This window comes from Mustelus asterias, chromosome 8 (assembly GCF_964213995.1).
Source record: "Mustelus asterias chromosome 8, sMusAst1.hap1.1, whole genome shotgun sequence".
Classification (NCBI taxonomy): Eukaryota; Metazoa; Chordata; class Chondrichthyes; order Carcharhiniformes; family Triakidae; genus Mustelus; species Mustelus asterias.
The window spans coordinates 54,980,862-55,004,398 of record NC_135808.1 but is presented as its reverse complement, the minus strand read 5'-3'; the positions used below and the strand labels follow the sequence as shown (position 1 = coordinate 55,004,398).

General features: G+C 43.3%; 2 protein-coding genes across 9 annotated transcripts in view; one reads left to right on the top strand and one right to left on the bottom strand.

Moving 5' to 3' along the window:
- klhl20 (kelch-like family member 20) overlaps positions 1–18,932 on the bottom strand; it is a 93,670-nt gene extending 74,738 nt beyond the window's left edge. For 3 of the 8 annotated variants that reach the window (XM_078217975.1, XM_078217984.1, XM_078217981.1), the window contains exons 1-2: positions 17,101–17,270; positions 1,722–1,786 (exon numbers count right to left, since the gene is read on the bottom strand). In XM_078217975.1, the coding sequence (XP_078074101.1) occupies positions 1,722–1,744 (23 nt within the window). In that variant the 5' untranslated portion in view covers positions 1,745–1,786; positions 17,101–17,270. Of the gene's footprint in view, positions 1–1,721; positions 1,787–16,804; positions 16,857–16,953; positions 17,271–18,914 lie in introns of those variants that run through there. The other 5 variants (XM_078217978.1, XM_078217976.1, XM_078217985.1 and 2 more) reach the window with 5 other exon arrangements.
- The window catches only part of ankrd45 (ankyrin repeat domain 45), a 61,782-nt gene that overhangs the window by 27,128 nt on the left and 11,117 nt on the right, over positions 1–23,537 (top strand). Inside the window, exons 3-4 of the mRNA XM_078217987.1 lie at positions 2,289–2,363; positions 18,984–19,203. Coding sequence (XP_078074113.1) covers positions 19,085–19,203 — 119 coding nt within the window. The 5' untranslated portion in view covers positions 2,289–2,363; positions 18,984–19,084. The remainder of the gene's footprint in view (positions 1–2,288; positions 2,364–18,983; positions 19,204–23,537) is intronic.

Here is a 23,537-nt window from a genome sequence, read left to right as displayed (position 1 = left end):
GCTAAGTAAGTTGGATCTATATTCTCTGGAGTTCAGACAAATGAGAGATGAAATCACTGAAACATACAAGGCTCTGAAGGGACCTGAAAGTATAGATGCTGAGAAATTATTTCCCCTGACTTGGAATCTAAAATTTAAGTCTCAGGAAAGGGGTCGCTTAAGACTGAGAAGAACAGAAATGTCTTCACGCATGTTCAAAATTCTCCACTCCAGAGTGTTATGGTGACTCCAGCATTAAGTATGTGGATATGGAGAGCAGGCAGGAAGATGGAATTGAGGCAGAAGATCAGCCATGATCATAATGAATGTGGAGCAGGCTCGAGGAACCACATGGTCTACTGCTGCTCCTGTTTCTTCATAGTTGATGACAAATACATGTTTATTTAGTGTTCTACCACATGATAAATTCTACTTTAATTGGAACTGGCTTAATTCAAATACTATACTCTTTCATATAATTTACTTAATTTATATAGAATTTAAGAAAAACACTGAATTAATAGGATTTAATTAATAAATTGTTAAATACGGTTTTTATTTTTAAAGTTCTCTTCCTCAAAGGAACTTCCAAACGGACACCAGACTATAGTCATATAAAGTTTATCTCTCTTAAAGGAGAAGATCCCCGATGTGAATGCATTAGCTTATTTTATCTGAGCATTTCCTGTCACTATATTCTAGCTTGTATTAAACCTCAATGGAACACAATAGGAGGCTGAGAACAGCGAGATCAGAGTGGGATAAATTACTTTTCCACTAAGGTCACCTCCCTCAACAAGGTGCCCATTCCAAGTTCAATATATCAATTAAAAAGGGTTTAGTTCCTTGGTAAAAATACACATGAATAGCATCAACGGAAATAGTATCTGACTTGGCTGCCGTTAACTGTCTCAGAAATACACAGAAAGGAATAATAGAGCATAACAGAAGTAAAGAGAGATCACAGCAGTAAATCATAAATTGGTAGCATCACACCTACAAAGAACAGAAATTATATTTCTTTGTCCTGTGCTATGGCTCAACTACTATCTTGAGTTTTGCAGAGAGAAGCTATTGAAGCTTTTCATTTTGCATTTACTTGGGCATTCGAAAGAATACCAATTGCAATGGGAAAATTTATATTTTAAAATTGATATTCAAGGGAACGTCCCCGGGTGCAAAATGAAAAGCTTTGACAGCATGCATCAGCAATATGCTACCAAACAACAATTAAATTACTGTTAATAAACTAACAAAATGTTAAAATACTTCACTATTTTTGATTGATTCTCCAAAACAGCACGTCACGTATATAATAGGTTCCACTTGAGAGAATTATTTCATACTAAGCTTCCAATCTTGCATGTGCCACAAAGATAGAAAGAGTGGGAGGAACAGAAGTGAAAGTGATCATTGTACAATGGGGCAGAGTGCTGGAGAAATAAATAGGAACAGGGATAGGCTATGTAGCTCTTCAAGTCAGCTGCACCATTCAAAAGAGCATGGCTTATGTACATCAACTCCACATTCCCATCTTACTCCCATATCCTTTGATTCCCTTTGTGCCCAAACATTTATCAATCTCAATGCTCACTATACTCAAATAATTCAGTGTCCAACCTCCACCACCTCAAAGAAGAGAGAACTTTTAAAGAAAAATAATTTCAACATCATTTTCTTTTTATGGTACGAATAGACAGAAGCAGATTTTAAACACAATTATTTTAAATACTTTGACTCACCTGCGCATTAGCTTTGCTTCCATGCACAGTCAAGAGAATGTCTCAAGTCTTTTTTAAAGTCTTTTCTAGAAAAAACACAAGTGAAATAAGCAAATCTTGTGTTTCATTCCATAGATGCGTTACTGTGCTACTAACAGATCACCGTGCCAGTTACTTAAAAGTCAGAGAAAAATATCGTTGAGACAGTGACCTGAGCTTTCAACCTTCAAATCAACCCCCTATTCTCAATCCCTCAATTCAAACTGACACTCAGTGCTTAATTTAAGTACCTTCTCAACAAACCACTGAAATCTAATTGCCCAAGAGCATTCATATTTCAAAAGGAAGTTAAAGTGAACCACAATTAAAAACATGTCTAAAATCAGTGAATTACAGTCCCACCTAAAATGGTCAGAATGTTTATACGCGTTTACAGTGCTTCTTTTAGAAACAAATTATATTGATCAATTTCAATGACAGCCTAAAGGCTGTCATTTTTACATCAAAACTTTAAAACAGGCAAGCTGTTTAATCAAAAGCAGAATACTGTAGAAGCTGGAAATTAAAAATCAAAACCGTATATTCCAGAAATACTCAGCCTGAATGGAAACATCAGTGGAGAATGGAAACATCGGTGGAGAGAGAAACAGCGTTATGTTTCAGGTCAGTAATCTTTGATTAGAATCGATAGTGTGTTGGAGATGTAATAGGTTTATTTAAGTAGAGAGGCAGGGAAGGGCAGCAGGGGAGGTGGGGGTTAGGGGGAGAGAAAGAACAAAAGTGATGTATGGAAGACAAGAGAGTTTAAGTGGCAAAAGGAGTGACAGTGAAGGGCAAAAAGAGATGGGAATATATGGAGCAAAGTGTAGATCCTAAAGTGTAAATGTGAAAAGCAGACATCTGAAGTAGAGGTTAGGATAAAAAATTGTTGAACTCAATTGAGTCTAGACAGCTGTAAAGTGCCTAATTGAAAGATGAGACACTGTTGCTTAAGTTGAACTCCATTGGAGTAGTGTTGAAGCTCGAGGCCAGAGTGGAACATCGGAGCAGAAGACCATTTCACCCTTTGGGCCCGCTCCGCCATTCACTAAGATCATGGCAGAACTGGTTGTGAAATGTAAATGTAGCGCAAAATTAAAAAATGACAGGCAATCAGAAGCTGAGGGTCGCATACACTGACTGAACAGAGATGCTCTGCAAAGCAATCACCCAATCTGAATTTAGTCTCGCGACTGTAGGGAACACCCTACACTGAGAAGCGAATACAGTATAATAAATTGAAAGTAGTACATATTGCTCTTTCACCTTAGGGGGCCTTGGACAGTGAGAAGTAAAACAGGTGTTGCATCACCTGCGCTTGTGTGGGAAGGTGCCATGGAGTGTGTGTTCATGGTAACTGAAGAGTGGATTGGGATGTTACAAAGGAAAACAGTCCTTTGGAAGGCAAAAGGGGCGAGGAGGGGAAAATTTGTTTGATCATGGCATCAAACAGGATCTATTGGAGGCAGGATCTTGTAAATCAGTTTGTAAAACTGTTGCAGCAAAAGATGCTGAGTGCAAATAGCTCTATAATCCTTCCTCACAGTTAAGAAGTGATAATTTTTTGAAAAATACATAGATATTCATCAGCTGTACTATTTTATAAAGTCAGTTTTTTCCCGTGCTGTTAAAAATTAAAATTTGCTGAGCTGACAACATTCCAGCTGGTCATCCGATGCTTTGCAGTAGTTTCGAAGTAACAATGGTCACGGGGGCCAGGAGTCTGGTCCAGCTAACTCTAAATAAAGGAAAACATTCGGTCAAATCATTAGCAGTCCTAACATAATGGTTTTGACAAAAACAGCATCAATATCTCAAAAAAAAGGAATCCTGACTCCCATTAAGCTTCAAAATTCCAGTCATCCTACGTCCAACATTGAGGTAAGTAAGTCACACAGCTTCCACCAACCTGCACAGTAATATCATCTATCGGAACTGAACTCAAACAGTGACTGTCTGGTGTCCAACATGAAAAGAACTCCAGGCAACAACCTGTACTGTCTACCATCAAGCCGGTAGCAGCAGAAAGAACTTGGACCCTCATCAAAACTGCCAACTGCTGGAACCTTGGAACTCGAGCCTTCCAACTGACTCATTCTATTTGCCTTCTCCTGTTGTGCAAGCCTCGCTCTGGAAAGATGGGGGCATTTTACAATCAGCCAACCTCCTTTCTGAAGGACTATCCCAGTTGACGTCTAATTCTGGACATATGTAAAATTGATACTTTAAAAAAAAATTGTGTTTGTGCCCCGAATCCCCTTCCTTTTTCCTTATCCCCAATATGTTGAGAGTGTAAAAGGGGTAAACGTCGTGAAACCACTCTCATGTGCTTGAGTTTTGTGTGCGTACAAATAAACAAACCCTTTTTCTTTTTACCTTACCTCAATTTTGCTATGGAAGTCATTAATATAGATATAATCGGGTACGATATAATTGGGATTACAGAGACATGGCTACAAGGTGACCAGGGATGGGAACTGAATGTCCCAGGGTATTCACTATTTAGAAAGGACAGGCATAATGGAAAGTGGTGGTGAGTGGCGCTACTGGTTAAAAAGAGGTAATTAACTCAATAGTGAGAAAGGAAATTAACTCTGAATGCGGAGTCTGTATGGGTGGAGTTGAGAAATACCAATTTTTTTACCAAGATGGAGAGTGAAGTAGTTGATTCGGAGACTAGGGTGCTGAATCTTAATGAAGGAAACTATAAGGATGTGAGGCGTGGGTTGGCCTTGATAGATTGGGGAGAGTTACTTAAAGGGATGACAGTGAATAGACAATGGCAAACATTCAAGGAACGCATGGGGGAATTGCAGCAACTGTTTATTCCTGTCTGACACAAAAACAAAATGGGTAAGAGGGCTAATCCATGACTTACAAAGGAAATTAGAGAGAGCATCCAATCCAAGGAAGCAGCATGCAGATTGACCAAGAAAAATAATAGGTCTGAGGATTGGGAGCAGTTTAGAATTCAGCAAAGAAGGACCAAGGGATTGATTAAGATGGGGAAAATACAGTACGAAAGTAAGCTTGCAAGGAACATAAAGACCAACACTAAGAGTTTCTATCAATACATGAAGAGAAAGAAGTTGGTAAAGACAAATGTAGGTCCCCTACAGACAGAAATGGGGGAATGTATAATAGGGGATAAACGGCTGAGCAACTGAATACATGCTTTGGTTCTGTCTTCACAAAAGTGGACACAAATCAGTTGCCAGAAATGTTGGAGATTTAGAGAGGGAAGAACTGAGGGCTGGGAAAATTGATGGCATTGAAGGCGGATAAAATCCCCAGGGCCTGATAATCTACATCCCAGAATACTTAAGTGGATCTAGAAATAGTAGATGCATTGGTAGTCATCTTCCAGGATTCTATAGACTCAGGAACAATCCCTGCAGATTGGAGGGTAGCGAATGCCACTCCAATATTCAAAAAAAGGAGGTAGAGAAAACAGGGAATTATAGACCAGTATGCTCAACGTCGGTAGTGGGGAGAATTCTCAAATCAATTATCAAGGACTTTATAGCAGAGCATTTAGAAAGCAGTGGCAGGATCAGACAGAGTCAACATAAATTTATGAAGGGGAAATCATGCTTGACAAATCTGTTGGAATTCTTTGAAGATGTATTGAGTGGAGTTGACAAAAGGGAGCCAGTCGATGAGATATATTTGGACTTTGAGAAAGCGTTTGACAAAGTCCCGCATAAGAGATTATCGTGCAAGATTAAAATGCATGGGATTGGGGGAGGTGTATTGAGATGGATAGAAAACTGGTTGGCAGAGAGGAGGCAAACAGTAGGACTTAATGGGTGCTTTTCAAATTGGCAGGCAGTAACTAGTGGAGTGCCACAGGGATTGGTGCTGGAACCCCAGCCATTCACAATATATATTAATGATTTGGATGAGGGAACAAAATGTAATATCTCAAAGTTTGCAGATGATACCAAGTTGGGTGGGAGGGTGAACTGTGATCAGGATGCAGAGATCCTTCAGAATGATCTGGACAGGTTGGGTGAGTGGGCAAATCAATGGTAGATGCTGTATAATTTGGATAAATGTGATGTTATTCACTTTGGAAGCAAAAACAAGGTGGCAGATTACTACCTGAATGACTGTAAATTGGGAGAGGGGAGTGTGCAGTGGGACCTGGGTGCCCTTATGCACCAGTCACTGAAGGTAAGCATGCAGGTGCAGCAGGCAGTAAAGAAGGCAAATGGTACTTTGGCCTTCATTGCGAGAGGTTTTGCGTACAGCAGGGATGTGTTGTTGCAATTATATAAGGCCTTGGTGAGGCCACACCTACAATACTGCGTACAGTTTTGGTCTCCTTTTCTGAGGAAGGATGTTCTTGCTCTCAAGTGAGTGCAGCGGAGGTTTACCAGGCTGATTCCGGGGATGATGGGACTGATGTATGAGGAGAGACTGACTAGGTTGGCATGCGGCATGGTGGCACAGTGGTTAGCACTGCTGCCTCACAGTGCCAGGGACCCAGGTTTGATTCCCGGCTTGGGTCACTGTCTGTATGGAGTTTGCACGTTCTCCCAGTGTCTGCGTGGCTTTTCTCCAGGTGCTCCGGTTTCCTCCAACATTCTGAAAGACGTACTGGTTAGGTGCATTGACCCGAACAGGCGCCGGACTGTGATGACTAGGAGAATTTCACAGTAACTTTATTGCAGTGTTAATGTAAGCCTTACTTGTGACTAATAAATAAACTTTAAAACTTACTTGTTTTCGCTGGAGTTCAGACGAATGAGGGGGGGGGGGGGGGGATCTCAGAGACTTATAAAATTCTAACAGGACGAGACAAGGTAGATGCAGGGAGGATGTTCCCAATGGTGGGAGACTCCAGAACCAGGGGTCACAGTCTGAGGATTCAGGGTAGACCATTTAGGATAGAGGTGAGGAAACATTTCTTCACCCAATGAGTGGTGAACCTGTGGAATTCATTACCACAGGAACTAGTTGATACCTAAACATGTATTCAAGAGACGGCTAGATATGACACTTGGTGAATGGGATCAAAGGTTATGGGGAAAAAGCAGGGTTAGGCTATTGAGTTGGACAATTAGCCATGATCGCAAGGAATGGCGAAACAGGCTCAAAGGGCCAAATGGCCTCCTCCTGCTCCTATCTTCTACGTTTCTATGTTTAATAAAGGATTGGAACATTTGTAAACTTGGGTTGGAAAAAATATGCTACCATTTATAAAATTGAAGCCCGTCTTTAATTTGGACTCTAGTCAAATTCAATTTGAATTAGAGTCCAAATTAAAGATGGGCGTCAATTTAAACTGTCCTGATTTCCCCCACTCTCTACCGGTCTGTCATAAGAAAAGTGTTTCCTTTATTCTGATTTCAATTCAATTTGAATTTGACCAGTATCCAAATTAAAAATCAACTGGAAACCAAAAGAGGGAAATTCGGTGGTTGGAACTGGTTTTAAGAAAGATACCATACTGCAGCTAACTCTTTTAGAACAATTTATATTGTAAAGATGGGTTCGGAAGCACGAACCACTGAATCCCTAGCATGCCTAAGTCAGGAAGAATTAAAACTTTTAGCCAGGAAACTGCTGAAAATTTTTGGCTGGGGCCTAAAAGCTTGAGGTACTCATTGAAAAGTTACCTCAGTCCTTATCCAGGACAGGTAGAAAGATCAGAACCAAGCAATGCTTGGAGACCTGCAATCAAGATAGTTACTCTGGCCACAAAATAGCGGTTAGAGCTGGAAAAGAGGAGGCTATCGGAAGGGTTTTAGAAGAGACCAGAAGAGAAAAAAGGAATTACAAGAGAGGGAAAGAGAAAGGGAAGTTTAAGAGACAGGAGACAGACTGCTGGCAATGAGATTAAAAACTCAAGAAGCAGAGAGGGAACTTCAAGAGAGGACGGAAATAGCTAAATCATGGGGACATGCCTTGGTGAGATCCCAAGCATTGTGTCCAGGAGCCAGAGCAGTCCAGAGGGGTTGAACAAACACTTCAGAAAAATTCTGCCATGTGGCAGAGGGTTAGAAAAAGGCCAGAGACCCTGCCGGGGGTGAAAGACCCCCTTAAGAATAAGGTTGCTCCAGAAAAGCTACCCGAAATTTTAAAAGACTGTGATGCAGCCAGAAAAATGCAAAGTAAAGACCAAGCAGCAGAAATCTGCAGAAAGGTAGAAAGCTAGCAATGGTCAAGAAGCCAAAAGCATAGGGTCGTCCCCACACATAGCAGGCGAGATTTGCTCAAAGGTAGCAAGGCCAGACAGGCAAGTAAAATTAAATGGGTCCAGAGGAGGCCCATAGAATCCAAAGTAAAATCCCCAAACTGAAAAGGGACCAGAGAAGTCCTCCAGCAAAGGAAGAAAGTGAGGGAGATGCCCAACATAGCCAAACATTTGTAAAAGAAGGGAACCCATACCCCAGCTGGAGAAGCAGCAGATCTGGCTGTTTTACACCTTTTCACTTTTTGAAGAGCGATGCCTGGAAGATCCCCGAACATACCCTCCTTTGGTGAGGAATGTACCTCACTCAAGACTCAAACGAAAGGGAACCTGTGTCCCTGCTAAACATGATGTGGAGATGCCGGCGTTGGACTGGGGTAAACACAGTAAGAAGTTTAACAACACCAGGTTAAAGTCCAACAGGTTTACTCGAAAGCTTGTGTGGCTTTTGCTACCAAATAAACCTGTTGGACTTTAACCTGGTGTTGTTAAACTTCTTACTGTCCCTGCTAAATGGGCAGGAGGCTAGCCAAACCCACCTTTTCAAACTTGGAAGGACGCCTGATGGAATCCCAAATATTCCCAGTGCACGAGAGGAAACCACTTCCCTGGTCAAAGAGTATAGCATTCATTAGAGAACAGTGATGCTCCAAAGGACTTAGATTTATAGGAGGTTTACAACATGGAAACAGGCCCTTCAGCCCAACTTGTCCATGACTTGGAAAATGTTAGGAGCCCGCCCCCTCAAAACACAAAGGCTCTGGCCAGAAAGCCAGTGATTGTTCCAGAGACCACATTTGGACATAAAGAACTGTGGAGCCCAAAAATTTCAAAATTCACCCAGGAGGAGGGAGGATGGTATCTCCGCAGTGGCGGAGCCACCTGGAGATACAGCAAGGTACCCAGAGAGCTGTCATGTCCCAAAAGATACACCAACCATCACCCAACTCACCAGCAGAAGGACCCTAACCAGTTTGGACCACATGCTAATCCCACCAAGCTACTGTACTGTAGCCATAGGCGGTATGATTGTGGGAGAGGCCTTGACCAGAAGACCCTCTTCCTGTCATCCCAACTCAGAGTGGCTGATTCAAGTTCAGGGCCCTACTCGCACCCGAAACTAGAACTCTCCAGCTAGCCCCTGAACCGGGAGACCCTAAAGCAGCCAAAAGCCCTACAAAACCTTCCCTTCTTCTGACACCTGGCCTAACTCCCATCCCTGGGTCCAAACAACTGAACCCCCAGGTCATTTAAGTGGGACTAAACAAGACAGGAACAGTTCAACCCTATGATCCCAGGGCCTTGCACCTCCAGAGTGAGATATCCAGCATTCCCGTGCATTGCGCAGAGCTACTTAATCCACATTTGACCCCTCCAGCATCATTACCCTATAAAACCAGTTCAGTGGGCTAAATGGCCTCCTCCTCCACTGTAGAGATTCTATGATTCTAAAACCCCCAGACCTGGGTGAAAATACAAGAGGGTGAAATGCCTGACTCCCACACAACAGAGGGAAGTGGGAGCCAGACTTTTTGTTTCAAATAGACTTCCCCAGACTGATGAAATTAAAATCCTCACTGAATTACTTACGTTCCTGCAAAAGGCAATGCCCTTGCAGATAACCAGTCAAAAGCTCAAAATAAAATGCAGCAGAAACTGTCATTTATTTTGCTGTGTGCTTTGAATTTCCCATATGAATGAACTGTGCCTGTGAAGTGCCTGTGCACTTCTAAGTTTCCCTATTACCACACAAGCAAAAATGAAAACAAACAAGGGAAGAGACATATCACAGTCAAGACGTGAAAGATAAAAATAGATATTCATCAACTGAGCTATTTTATAAAATGGATAACAAGGACACTTACATCAGACTCCTATTGACTACAGCTCAGCCATCACCACCATAATTCCAACAAAAATCACCACCAAACTCTGTGGCCTAGGGCTCAGCTCCTCCCTCTTTGACTGAATCCTTGACTTCCTAACCGATAGACTGCAATCAGTAAAACTTCTCAATACCTGTGCCTTGCAAGGCTGTGTCCTCAGCCCCTTCCTATACTCCTTATACACTTATGACTGCGTGGCCAAATTCCACTCCAACTCCATTTTCAAGTTTGCTGATGACACCACTGTAGTGGGTCGGATCTCAAATAATGATGAGACAGAGTACAGGAAAGTGATGAGAGAATCTGGTGAAATGGTATTACGACAATAGTCTCTCCCTCTATGTCAGTAAAATGAAGGAGCTAGTCATCAACTTCAGGAAATGTGGTGGAGGACATGCTCCTACCTACATTAGCGGTGATGAAGTGGAAATGGTCAAGAGCTTCAAGTTCCTAGATGTTCAGATCACCAACAATCTGCCCTGGACACCCCCCCCCCCCCCCCCCCCCCCCATGCCAATGCTACAGTTAAGAAAGCACACCAACGCCTCTTCTTTCTCAAAAGGCGAAAGGAAATTCAGCATGTTCACTACGACTCTCACCAATTTTTACAGATGCACCATAGAAAGCATCCTATACGGTTGTATCACAGCTTGGTATGGCTCCTGCTCTGACCAAGACAGCAAGAAGCTACAAAGAGTTGTGAACGAGCCCAGTCCATCGTGCAAACCAGCCTCTCATCCATCAAATCCGTCTACGCTTCCTGCATGCCTCAGGAAAGCAGCCAGCATAATCAAGGACCCATGCAACCTGGATATACTCTCTTCCACCTTCTTCCGTCAGGAAAAAGATACGAAAGTCTGAAAACACGTACCAACCGACCCAAAAACAGCTTCTTCCCTGTCATCAGACTTTTGAACGGTCCTATCATATATTAAGCTGATCTTTCTCTTTCACCTAACCTGTAGCTACAACATTATATTCTGCATCCTATCCTTTCCCCAATGTACTTCATAAGCAGTACGTTAACGCACAAGAAACAAAACTTTTCACTGTATCTCAGGACATGGTGAGAATAAAATCAAATCAATCAAGTCAGTTTTTTCTGTGCTGTTAAAAATGGAAATTTGCTGAGCTAACAACATGTCTCCAGTTGGACACCCAATGTTTCAAAGTAACAATGACCACGGCGACAGGGAGTCAGCTAACTCCAAACAAAGGAAAACCTACGCAGACATAAACTATCGTAACGGTCCTAATGGCCAAATCATTAACAGCCCTAACACAGTTTGGACAAAGACAGCACCAATGTCTCCAAAAACAAAAGGAATCCTGACACCCTTTAAACTTCAAGACTCCAATCATCCTGTGTCCAACATTGAGGAAATATGTCACACGACCTGCACCAATCTGCACTGTGATATCATCTGTTGGAACTGATTTTGAGTGCTTATTGTCTTATGGACAAAGTGAACAGAACTCCAGACAACAGCCTGTCTATCTACCATGAAGCTGGTGGCAGCAGAAAAAAAAAACTTGGATCCTCATCAAACCTGTCGCTTGCTGGAACCTCGGAAATCATGCCTCCTGCATGACTCATTCCACGTGTCTTCTCCTGTCATACAAGCCTCACTGTGGAAAGACGAGGGTATTCTACAAATCAGCCAACCTCCCCTTGGAAGGAACATTCTAATTGACTTCTGATTCTAGACTCCACACACATGTAAAACCAATACCTGCATTCTGTGTTTATGCCCCGAATCCTCTTCCTTTTTCCTAATCCCCAATTCATTGTGCGTGTGTTAAACGGGTGGGCGTTTGCAAAACCCCTATCGCATGTGTGTATATAAAAATAAATAAACTCTTTTTACTTTCATCTTGCCTTATTGTTACTGCAGAAGTCATGAAAGAGGATTGGAACATTTCCAAATTTAAAGGTTGGGGAAAATACGCCATCATTTATAAAAGGGGAAATTAGACTAAACAAAACATCGTTCTCTTTATGGACGGGTTGAGAGTGACGAAATCAGGGCAGTTTAAACTGACCCCCTTTAAAAAATAAGCCACAGGCCAATGTTATTCCTCTTCAAAATGTTTCTTCTCATATTCATTCTTGGGATGTAGGTGACCCTTGTTGGCCTGAGGTGTTGGTGCCAGTTTCTTGAACCATTGCCATCCAAATAGTAAAGGCCAAATCACAATGCTGTGAGATAGGGAGTTCCAGAATTTTGACAATGAAGTTACCAGCGATGTGGGTCCAAGTCAAGGATGATGTATTATTTGGAGGGGAACATGGAGATACAGTAATGGTGTTCTGAGGCACCTGATGTCTTGTCCTTCCAGGTGACGGAGGTCCCAAGTTTGGCAGATACTGCAGTTCATCCACTTGATGGTTCACATTATATACATAGTACGCAAGTGGTGGAGGAGATGAATGAAAGGCTAGTGCTAATCGAGCAGCATAGTTTGTCCTGGACAGGCTCAAATTTCAAGTAGCATGGCACCTGCACCCATCCAGCTAAGTAAAAAACATTTCATCATATTTCTGACTTGGGCTTTAGAGATCTTGCAAAGACATTCAGGAAGTGAGCCACTTGCTGCAAAATACCCAACCTGCCTTACTAACCACAGCATTTGACTAATTTAGTTGAGTTTCTGCTTAATAACCCCCAGAATGTTGCTGGATTAGTATTGCTAAATGTCTGACTGTTGATGGTAACACGGAGGCGGAGCAGGATGAGACAGGGACCCCAAGAAGGGGGCTCCGAAAAAAACTCAAGTAGTTCAACAGCAGAAATTGAAGAAGAACGTAAAAGTTGCAATATAAGGAACAAGATTGAACACAATGTCACTATGAAAGCCAACTCCAACATGCCCAAGAAACTGAATGTTGTCAAGGTACCACAGAAGAAATGCAAGGTGAACAATTACCACGTTTACAGGTCTGCAAAACCAATGCAGACATTGGAAAGGAGGACTGCAGTGCAGCCAAAGCTTATAAAATGAGACTTCTATTATAGTCTTCTCTTGTTGACACATTTTCTTTAATCCATTAAAAAAGAGCTTGTTTTACACTGGAAAAAAAACCCACTGAACATCAAAGGTTGGTGGTTAAGTTCCTTCTTTTTGTCAAACAATTGTGCATGCAAATATTACTTTCCGCTAATCAGTTCAAATTCAGATGTTATCCAGGCTATGTAGGCATGGGCCGCTTCACTACCTGAGGAATTAAGAATAAAGCTCAACGCTATGCAATCAGCAAAGATGTCTGATCTGATAATGGAGTGAAGATCTTTTGACAAAGCAGCTGAGGATAGTTAGGCCTGGGACACTGGGCTGAGGAAATGCTGCTAACCAGATGCAAACTATTCTTAAACAGTAAAAATGTCACCACATCCAAATACTGTAAAGATAAATAACTGATGAGAATTCGTCACAGGGTTAAACATCATCTAGACACCCCTGCCTCTCTAGTGATCATGCTACAAAACCAGGATATATAACTAAGATTTTAAAAAGTTTTTTATTTATTAGTGTCACAAGTCGGCTTACATTAACACTGCAATGAAGTTACTATGAAAGTCCCCTAGTCGCCACACTCCGGCGCCTGTTCGGGTTCACTGAGGGAGAATTTAGCATGGCCAATGCACCTAACCAGCACGTCTTCTGGACTGTGGGAGGAAACCAGAGCACCTGGAGGAAACCCACGCAGACACAGGGAAAACATGCAGACACCGCACAGACAGTGACCCAAGCCGGGAATCGAACCCAGGTCCCTGGATGTGAGAGGCAGCAGTGCTAACCAATGTGCGATTATGCTACCCCTAATTGCATATTTCCGTAAGGGACAGTGCAGCGGTTTGGAGACTTTAAAAATGCCATTTCATAACCAACTAGACAGGCAGACATCTAATAACATTAATCCCACCAGATGCTACATGTTCCGCAACAGCAACTCAGAGCTAACTATGTCACTGATGCCCAGCTATATGTGTACGCGCATATGTTCACATATGCGCACATCAAAACATAACTTTGAGATCTTTTCTGCACACTTCCTCTCAACACAGCGATGTCAACACATGAGCAACCACAGGTCTACACCCTAACTGCAACAAAGTGATAAATTCACTGCAATGAAGTTCATCTTAAAAATTGGTAAGAAGAAACTAAAAGCATAGGATTGAGACGACTCAAGCATTTTCACTATTCTATACTCACATGGACAAAAAATATTATTCACAACATTTCAACACACAGCAAGAGAATAGGAATTTCTTTGGGGGGGGGGGGGGGGGGAGGAGGAGGAGGGGTGGTGATGGTGCCGTGGGGGCAAAGTCACAAGAATGGTTTTGTGGGGGGGTTAATAGATTGCTGTTGACGGCAAACAAGGAGACAGCAAAGCCAAGGAGACAGCCTGACAACAGTAGTGGGGAAAATTCTGGAGTCAATTATCAAGTATTTTTTTAGCAGAGCATTTGGAAAGCAGTGGCAGAATTGAACACATACTTGACAAATCTACTGGAATTCTTTGAAGATGTAAACGGTAGATTTGATGAGGGGGAGCAAATGGGTGTGGTTTATTTGGACTTTCAGAAGGCTTACTACAAATTCCCAATACTAGATTAGCATGTAAAATTAAAGCCCATAGGATTGTGTATAGTGTACCTAGGTGTATAGAAATTTGATTGGCTGACTGGAAACAGACACATCTTTGGTCACTAAGGGACAAATTAGCATGGCCAATCCATCTAACCTGCACATCTTTGGGCTGTGGGGAGGAAACCGGAGCATCCCGAGGAAATCCACGCAGACACAGGAAGAACACGCAAACTCCACACAGTCACCCAAGGCCAGAACTGAAGCTAGGTCACTGACGTTGTGAGGCAGCAGTGCTAACCACTGTGCCACCATGTCACTAGGATCCCAGCTATTTCCAATTTGCAAATTACACCAAGTTGGGTGGGAGGGTGAGCTCTGAGAGACCCTTCAGTGTGATTTGGACAAGCTGAGTGAGTGGGAAAATATATGGCAGTTGCAGTATAATGTGCATAAATGTGAGCTTATCCACTTTGTAGCAAAAACAGGAAGACAATTTATAGCCATTCAGATAATAATCTTAGAGAGGGGAATGAGCAACAAGACCTGGATGTCCTCGTACACCAGTCACTAAAGGTAAGCATGCAGGTGCAGCAGGTGGTAAAGGCGGCAAATGGTACGTTGGCCTTCAAAGCAAGAGGATTTGAGTACTGGAGTAGAGATGTCTTGCTGCAATTACACTGTGCCTTGGTGACGCCACACCAGTTTTGGTCTCTCTATCTGAGGAAGGATGTTCTTCCTATGAAATTACCAGACTGATTTCTGGGATGGCGGGACTGAATCATAGAAACCCTACAGTGCAGAAGGAGGCCATTCGGCCCATCGAGTCTGCACCGACCACAATCCCACCCAGGCCCTACCCCCACATATTTACCTGCTAATCCCTCTAACCTACGCATGTTAGGATTCTAAGGGGCAATTTTTAACCTGGCCAATCAACCTAACCCGCACATCTTTGGACTGTGGGAGGAAACCGGAGCACCTGGAGGAAACCCACGCAGACACGAGGAGAATGTGCAAACTCCACACAGACAGTGACCCGAGCCGGGAATCGAACCCGGGACCCTGGAGCTGTGAAGCAGTAGTGCTAACCACTGCGCTACCGTGAAATACAAGGAGAAATTAAGTCGGTTAGGAGATATAGGTCTTGGGCTAAAAAGGGGTCAGAGGGAATGGGGAAAGGCGGGATCAGGTTATTGAGCTAGATGATCAGCCATGATCATACTGAATGGCAGAGCAAGCCCGAAGGGTTGAATACCTATTCCTGCTCCTATTTACTATGTTTCTATGTTTTGGATAAAAATCAGAAAGATTTTTTTAAACCATAAAATGCTTACACAGAAATTTACATATCAGGTGAAACAACGAATTACTAGTACATCTTTCAGTTTAGTATGACGTATTCACTTCTCACAATGTGATCTTTACATCGGGGAGAATAAACACAGATTGGGTGACTGTTTTGCAGGACATCAACGTATCCTGAACTTCAATCACCTGTCATTCTAGTTTTCCCTTCCCACTCTGGTGCCTCTGTCCTCACTCCCTGTTCCAATGAAGTGCAATGCAAGCTCAAGGAACCATACCTCATCTTCCAATCAGGTATTTTACAGTTTTTTGAACTCAACATCGAGTTAAACAATTTCAAATCATAACCTCTGCCTCAATGTTTTATGTTTCTCTGATTTTTGAATGGCAGCTATTGGTAAAGATTCTGTATTTTCTTATTTACACCTCCTCCAAGCATCTTTTATTTCTTGCATAAAAACAAAATACTGTGGATGCTGGAATCGGAAACAAAAAACAGAAAATGCTAGAAAATCTCAGCAGATCTGAAGCATCTGTGGAGAGAGAATAGAATAGAGCCAACATTTCGAATCAGGATGATCCTCCATCAGAGCTTTTTTATTTATTATTCCATTTCCTCATCCCTTATCATAACACACCATTCTTTCTTTTGTCATTTAATCTCTCCAATCTACTACCCTTTCGTAGACCTTCCATTTTGTTCTTTTCCAATCCTTCTTGCTTTCCCTAACTTTGTACTTGCATTAAACTTCTTTACCTTCAAGTGCTGATGAAAGGTCATCAAATCGAAACCGTTTCTCTCACTCCAGCCTACCTCGCTGACTACTTCTATTTTGTTAGATCACAATATTAATTACAGCAACTTGTGAAAATAGACTTTTGTACAAGTCTTCTGCTATTTCCAGAAATCGAAAGCAAACAGTCCAGTGCTGCACATTGGCTAGCAATGGGCAACTGTAAACGCGAATGCACACGTAGCTGATTTATTTTGAGAAAACTCAGTGCTGTCGGTGCTTAACATTGGGCACCCTCAGTGCCTGTGAGTCCACAGAGATAGTGTGGAGTGAGTGAGATACCTGACGCTCAGCTGTGCGCTTTGTTCATGTATTCACGAACATGATGTGGATTGTGAGGAGTTGATAGACAGCATTCATTAACGCAAATACGGTTTGAGTCATCAAGCCCAATGTTTCAAGTTTCTGACACTAGGCAGTCAGTAGTGTACCTGCTGTCTCTTTGCCTCTGGTCTTTTTTCCTGAACCACACTTCACCAGGCATCCTCCACTGCGCAGCTCCACTGCGCATCCTGGGGTGAGTGTAGCTGCCTATATCTTCCCCGTCGAACCCACAAATTACACACACAAGAACTAACCTCCCGGATTTGAAAGCAGCCGAAAGACCGCCGTCCCACCGCAATGTGAGCGCCAAGGGGTCGTGAGGTTGAACAGTTGGCAGCCGCTGAGCATTTCAATGCGACTAACCAAGGCCGCCCCCCACCGACTTAGCTGGCACCGCCTCATCCGCTGGCTCCTAACTGCGCCTGCGCGACAACATCCCCGAATCCACCAACGGCGCCTGCGCATCAATCTCCCCGACTCCACCAACTGCGCTTGCGCGAAAACCGCTCCGACTCCACCAACTGCGCACGCGCAAAAACCGCTCCGACTCCACCAACTGCGCCTGCGTGAAAACCGCTCCGACTCCACCAACTGCGCCTGCGCGAAAACCGCTCCAAATCCACTGCGCTTGCGCGAAAACCGCTCCGACTCCACCAACTGCGCTTGCGCGAGACCACCCTCCCTCCCTTAAACATCAGAGTGCCCCCGGTCAAAGAAGGGTCAGTTCCCTCATCTGGGAATCAATCCTAACACTTTTACAGCATTTGATGACTGTGCATTCAGCCACACATTGCTCTCCCTGACGCATTCCTACCGGTCAACTCTACACTGGAGTGACTAAACGTAGACTGGGTGAATGCTTTGCAGAATACCACCAGTCCGTCCGGAAGCAGGACCCAGACCTTCCCATTTCAACACACCATCCTGCTGCAATGTTCCAGTGAAGCCCAACACAAACTGAAGGAACAGCACCTCATCTTAACGCTTAGACACGTTAGAGCCTTGGGACTTAACATTCGAGTTCAACAACTTCAGACTGTGAACTCTCCCCTCCACCTTCACCCTCTTTTTAATTTCTATTAATTTATTTTCATTTCTTCCATTGATTCATTTTTCCATCCGTATTTTATTCCGCTTTATCTTTTCCCCTTTACTCCTTTCCCCCAACGAGGGCCCTCTGTTATCTATTCCAGGTTGTCCTTTGTCACACTGCTTACCATTGTCGTGCCATATTCTGATATCTTAATGTTCCATTATCATCACCCATAGCCATGATCACCACCATTTACATTCCCTTTGTCTCCGTCAATCTTTCCTCCCCAGCCTTCACCTAACCCTGCGCCTGTACTGCACTGATCGCACCGCCTGCTCCCCTTCCCCCCCCCCCCCTCCCCTCCCGCAAGATGTCTTTAGCTCTGGTGAAGCATCATCCAGACTTCAAAACATTATCTCTGATCCAGACGTGAAATATTATTTCTGTTCTCTATTGATGCTGTCAGACTGAGATTTGCCAGCATTTTCTGTTTTTTTAAGATTCTAGCACCCACACGAATTTGCTTTTATCCACCTGACTGATCGTCTTTAACACCCTCCCTCAAGATCAAATTATTGCCCTCCATGATGATCCCGTTTGGGCTCTGCCTCCTTTTTGGTAATTTCCTCATACAGCATCCTGGTGAACACTGAGTCGCTTTTTCTACAGTCAAGGCACTGAATACGTTTCGTTTTTAACCTTCTACTTTGATCTGCTGCTGACATTCAGGCGGATAAACTGCCCTCGTGGTATACACAGTGAAGAGTTAGCAGGAGAACAGGATGAAAATATTAGAAATTACATTATATTGACCTGAGAGAGAGAGAGACATAATTAAATGCACACATTGATTTATATTTTTCAGACTGAAAAAATGGAAATGGCGGTAATGGAACAATTCTCCCCCAAAATGCTCATTTCCATGATCACATGCTATGTATCTATTGGAACAATATATTCAATATTCTATATAATATAGTATTGAATATATTGCTACAATAATTTCACCTTTTTAAAAATCAAACCAGTCTTAACCTCAACACGTCTATCTCTTCCTCATCGCCATGTTATTTCCCCTAATAATCTTCGTTTTCTTTCCATCAGGATGGGGAGTCCGGCAGCGGAACCATTTAGCGGGACCGAAGCTCTTCTCTTCTCTGGCGGGTAGTTTGCCAGACCTGTTACCCACCAGCTTCCAGGCGGGGATGGGAGGGGGGGGATCTTTTTCAGCGTTGCACAGAGGCGGGCGCCGGTTGTCATGGAGACGGCCGAGGCTGACACCTGAAGGCTGCTATTTTGCGAGGACGAGACAGAGAAGAGGGAAGTACGAGCTTTAATGAAACATCCATGTGAAAGAGAACAGAAAGTAACATTAAAATGTGGGACAAGTAAAGGGTTTAGGCCTACTTTGATTTTTTTTTGATGAAATGGTGCAAGCGTTCTCTGTCACTGTAAGGGAATGATGTTTGGAGAAGTTTCCTTATGTGGAAATGGCGGCGTTGGACTGGGGTAAACACAGTAAGGAGTCTAACAACACCAGGTTAAAGTCCAACAGGTTTATTTGGTAGCAAATGCCACTAGCTTTCGGAGCGCTGCTCCTTCGTCAGATGGAGTGGAAATTTTTACTTAAGATTTCCACTCCATCTGACGAAGGAGCAGCGCTCCGAAAGCTAGTGGCACTTGCCACCAAATAAACCTGTTGTGGACTTTAACCTGGTGTTGTTAGACTCCTTACGAAGTTTCCTTATGCAGAGGTTTTGTGGGTGCGCAAAGACTTTCCATAAGAAAAAGCCGAGTCAGACTACATTGCGGGGCGGGAGGTGGTGGGAGGGGGGGAATATGTGTCTTTCACGAGCACGGGAGATCCCAAAGATTTTTTTTATTAATTGGATGTGGGCCAGCATTTATTACCCATCCCACTTGCCCTTGAACTGAGTGGCTTGTTAGGCCATTTCAGGGGGTATTCTGTAAGAGCCAACCACACGTGGAGTAGATCAGGTAAGATGGCAGATTTCCTTCCCTAAAGGGCATTAGTGAACCAGAGTATTTTCCAACAATGAATAATGGTCACCATTAAATTTTAATTCCAGATTTTTACTGAATTCAAATTTCGGTTAGTTTCTATGAAATCTCCTCTCATTCTTCTAAACTCAAGTGAATTTAATCTGACACGACTTAGTCTCGCCTCATATGTGAGACCTGCCATGCCAAGAATTAGCCTGGTAAACCTTCGCTGTACTCCCTCTATGGCAAGGACATTGTTCCTCAGATAAGGACACCAAAACTGCACAGTACTCCAGGTCTGGCCTCACCACCACCCTATACAATTGCAGCAACACATCCCTATACTCAAATCCTCTCGCTATGAAGGCCACCATACCACTTGCCTTCTTTACTGCCTGCTGTACCTGCGCACTTACTTTCAGCGACTGATGCACGAGGACACCAAGGTCTTGCTGATTACCACCTCTCTCAATTTACACCCATTCAAGTAATAATCTGCCTTCCTATTACCAAAGTGCATAACCTCACATTTACCCACATTACACTGCATCTGCCCACACACTCAGCCTGTTCAAATCACGCTGAAGCATCTCTGCATCCTCCTCACAGCTCACCATCCCACTCAACTTTGTATCATCTGCAAATTTGGAGATAATACATTCAGTTCCCTCTTCCAAATAATTTATATGTAATGTGAACAGTTGGGGTCCTAGCACAGATCCCTGCGGAACTACACCAGTTACTGACTGCCAATCAGAAAAAGACCCATTTATGCCAACTCTTTGTTTCCTATCTGCTAACCAGCTTTCTATCCATCTCAAGACATTACCTGCAATTCCATGTGCTTTAACTTTACATACTAGTCTGTTATGTGAGACCTTGTCGAAAGCCTCTGAAAGTCTAAATGAACCACATCCACTGGTTCTCCTCGGTCAACACTACTAGTTACATCTCAAAGAATTCCAATAGATTCATCAAGCATGATTTCCGTTGTGTAAATTCACGCTGACCTTGTCCAATTACACCACTGTCTTCCCAATGCTGAGTTATGAAATCCTTGATAATGGACTCTAGCAACTTCCCCAATACTGATGTTAGGCTCAATTAAATGGATAGTCAATGATCCAGATTTTGCAGTCAGTAGCAAAGCAATTGCACTCAATGCTGATCTCAAAGGTCTTACATCCTCTGTGGTATGTTTTGCCCCTGCTCCGATGGCAGCTAAGTCTGATGTCAAGTCTAGGGAAGGTCTTGAAGTGCAACAGCAAAAGCTGTCGGTAAGCAGCCAATCAAGTATTCACATGCAGGTTGAAAGAACTTGACATTTTTTCAATTGTCGTTACAATTTGCAATTAGGGAAATTAATTATCTGTATCGTTGAAAAAAATGCATGCTGCCAAAATATGATTGGATTAGTGTCAGTTGGTAATACTCCCGCCTCTCAGTTGGTAAACTGTGGACTTAAATTCTACATTAGGGCAGACTTGGGCATAAAAAGGCATTCGTATGCAGTACAGATGACAAGTTAAACCAAAGCTCCGTCTGCCTTCTCAGGTAAAAGGTCCTGTGGCACTATTTTGAAGATAAGGAAAATTAGCTCAGTATCTTGACAGATATTTATCCCTCGATCAACATCACAAAAATTACCTGATCAGTATCACATTGCTGTTTGTGGACCATGCTGTATACAAATCGCCTGTCACATTTCCTGCATCACAACATTGACTAATCTGCTTCATCAGCTATAAAGTCCTTTTATGTGTCCTGAGATTGTGAAAGGCAATATAGAAGTGCAAAACATTCTTTACAGTGGAATCTAAACAAAATTTTACAAATTATAAAAAATGAGGAATTTATCATTCAGGAGAAATTTAGCTCTTAAAAACTCAGTTATGTTTGATTCAACCAGATACAACTTTTTCAAGGAATTTTATAGTACGTTTAACAGCGTAAAAGTGCAAGTTCTTGTCAATTCATCAGATTTTCCATAGATTGCAGTCTGGAGTGTCTCAACAGTGCACCCTCTGAAGAACTATAGAATCACTGACAGCAGCTTCTGGATTTCCACATTATTCTGCTTGTGTGTAGACTCAGGAAGTGGTTGTCACCTATTAGTGGAAGAATGATACTGGACACTGAGTTTTGCTGTCATTACCACCACAACATCCAGGCCCATGTTGTAATGTAGGAATATTAGAAGACAATTTCTGCAAAACCAAGCCCCACAAACAGCATCATGATAATCTGTTTTAGCTGAGTGGTAAATATTGTAAGAGTTTTAACAACACCAGGTTAAAGTCCAACAGCTTTATTTGGTAGCAAATGCCATTAGCTTTCGGAGCCCTGCTCCTTCGTCAGATGGAGTGGATATCTGCTCACAAACAAGGCACACAGACACAAAATCAAGTTACAGAATACTGATTAGAATGCGAATCTTTACAGCTAATCAAGTCTTAAAGATACAGACAATGTGAGTGGAGGGAGCATTAGGCACAGGTTAAAGAAATGTGTATTGTCTCCAGACAGGACAGCCAGTGAGATTCTGCAAGTCCAGGAGGCAAGCTGTGGGGGTTACCGATAGTGTGACATGAACCCAAGATCCCGGTTTAGGCCATCCTCATGCATGCGGAACTTGGCTATCAGTTTCTGCTCAGCGACTCTGCGCTGTTGTGTGTCGTGAAGGCCGCCTTGGAGAACGCTTACCCGAAGATCAGAGGCCAAATGCCCGTGACCGCTGAACTGCTCCCCCACAGGAAGAGAACAGTCTTGTCTGGTGATTGTCGAGGGGTGTTCATTCATCCATTGTCATAGTGTCTGCATGGTTTCCCCAATGTACCATGCCTCAGGACATCCTTTCCTGCAACGTATCAGGTAGACAACGTTGGCCGAGTTGCAAGAGTAGGCACCGTGTACCTGGTAAATGGTGTTCTCACGTGAGATGATGGCATCAGTGTCGATGATCCGGCACGTCTTGCAGAGGTTGCTGTGGCAGGGTTGTGTGGTGTCGCAGTCACTGTTCTCCTGAAGGCTGGGTAGTTTGCTGCGGAAAATCGTCTGTTTGAGGTTGTGCGGTTGCTTGAAGGCAAGAAGTGGGGGTGTGGGGATGGCCTTGGCGAGATGTTCGTCTTCATCAATGACATGTTGAAGGCTCCGGAGGAGATGCCGTAGCTTCTCCGCTCCGGGGAAGTACTGGACGACAAAGGGTACTCTGTCCACCGTGTCCCGTGTTTGTCTTCTGAGGAGGTCGGTACGGTTTTTCGCTGCGGCACGTCGGAACTGTCGATCGATGAGTCGAGCGCCATATCCTGTTCTTATGAGGGCATCTTTCAGCATCTGGAGGTGTCTGTTGCAATCCTCCTCATCTGAGCAGATCCTGTGTATTCGGAGGGTTTGTTCGTAGGGGATGGCTTCTTTAACGTGTTTAGGGTGGAAGCTGGAGAAGTGGAGCATCGTGAGGTTATCCGTGGGCTTGCGGTACAGTGAGGTGCTGAGGTGACCATCCTTAATGGAGATGCGTGTGTCCAAGAATGCAACCGATTTCGGAGAGTAGTCCACGGTGAGTCTGATGGTGGGATGGAACTTGTTGAGGTCGATCGACAGTTCCGACGCGCCACAGCGAAAAACCGCACCGATCTCCTCAGAAGACAAACATGG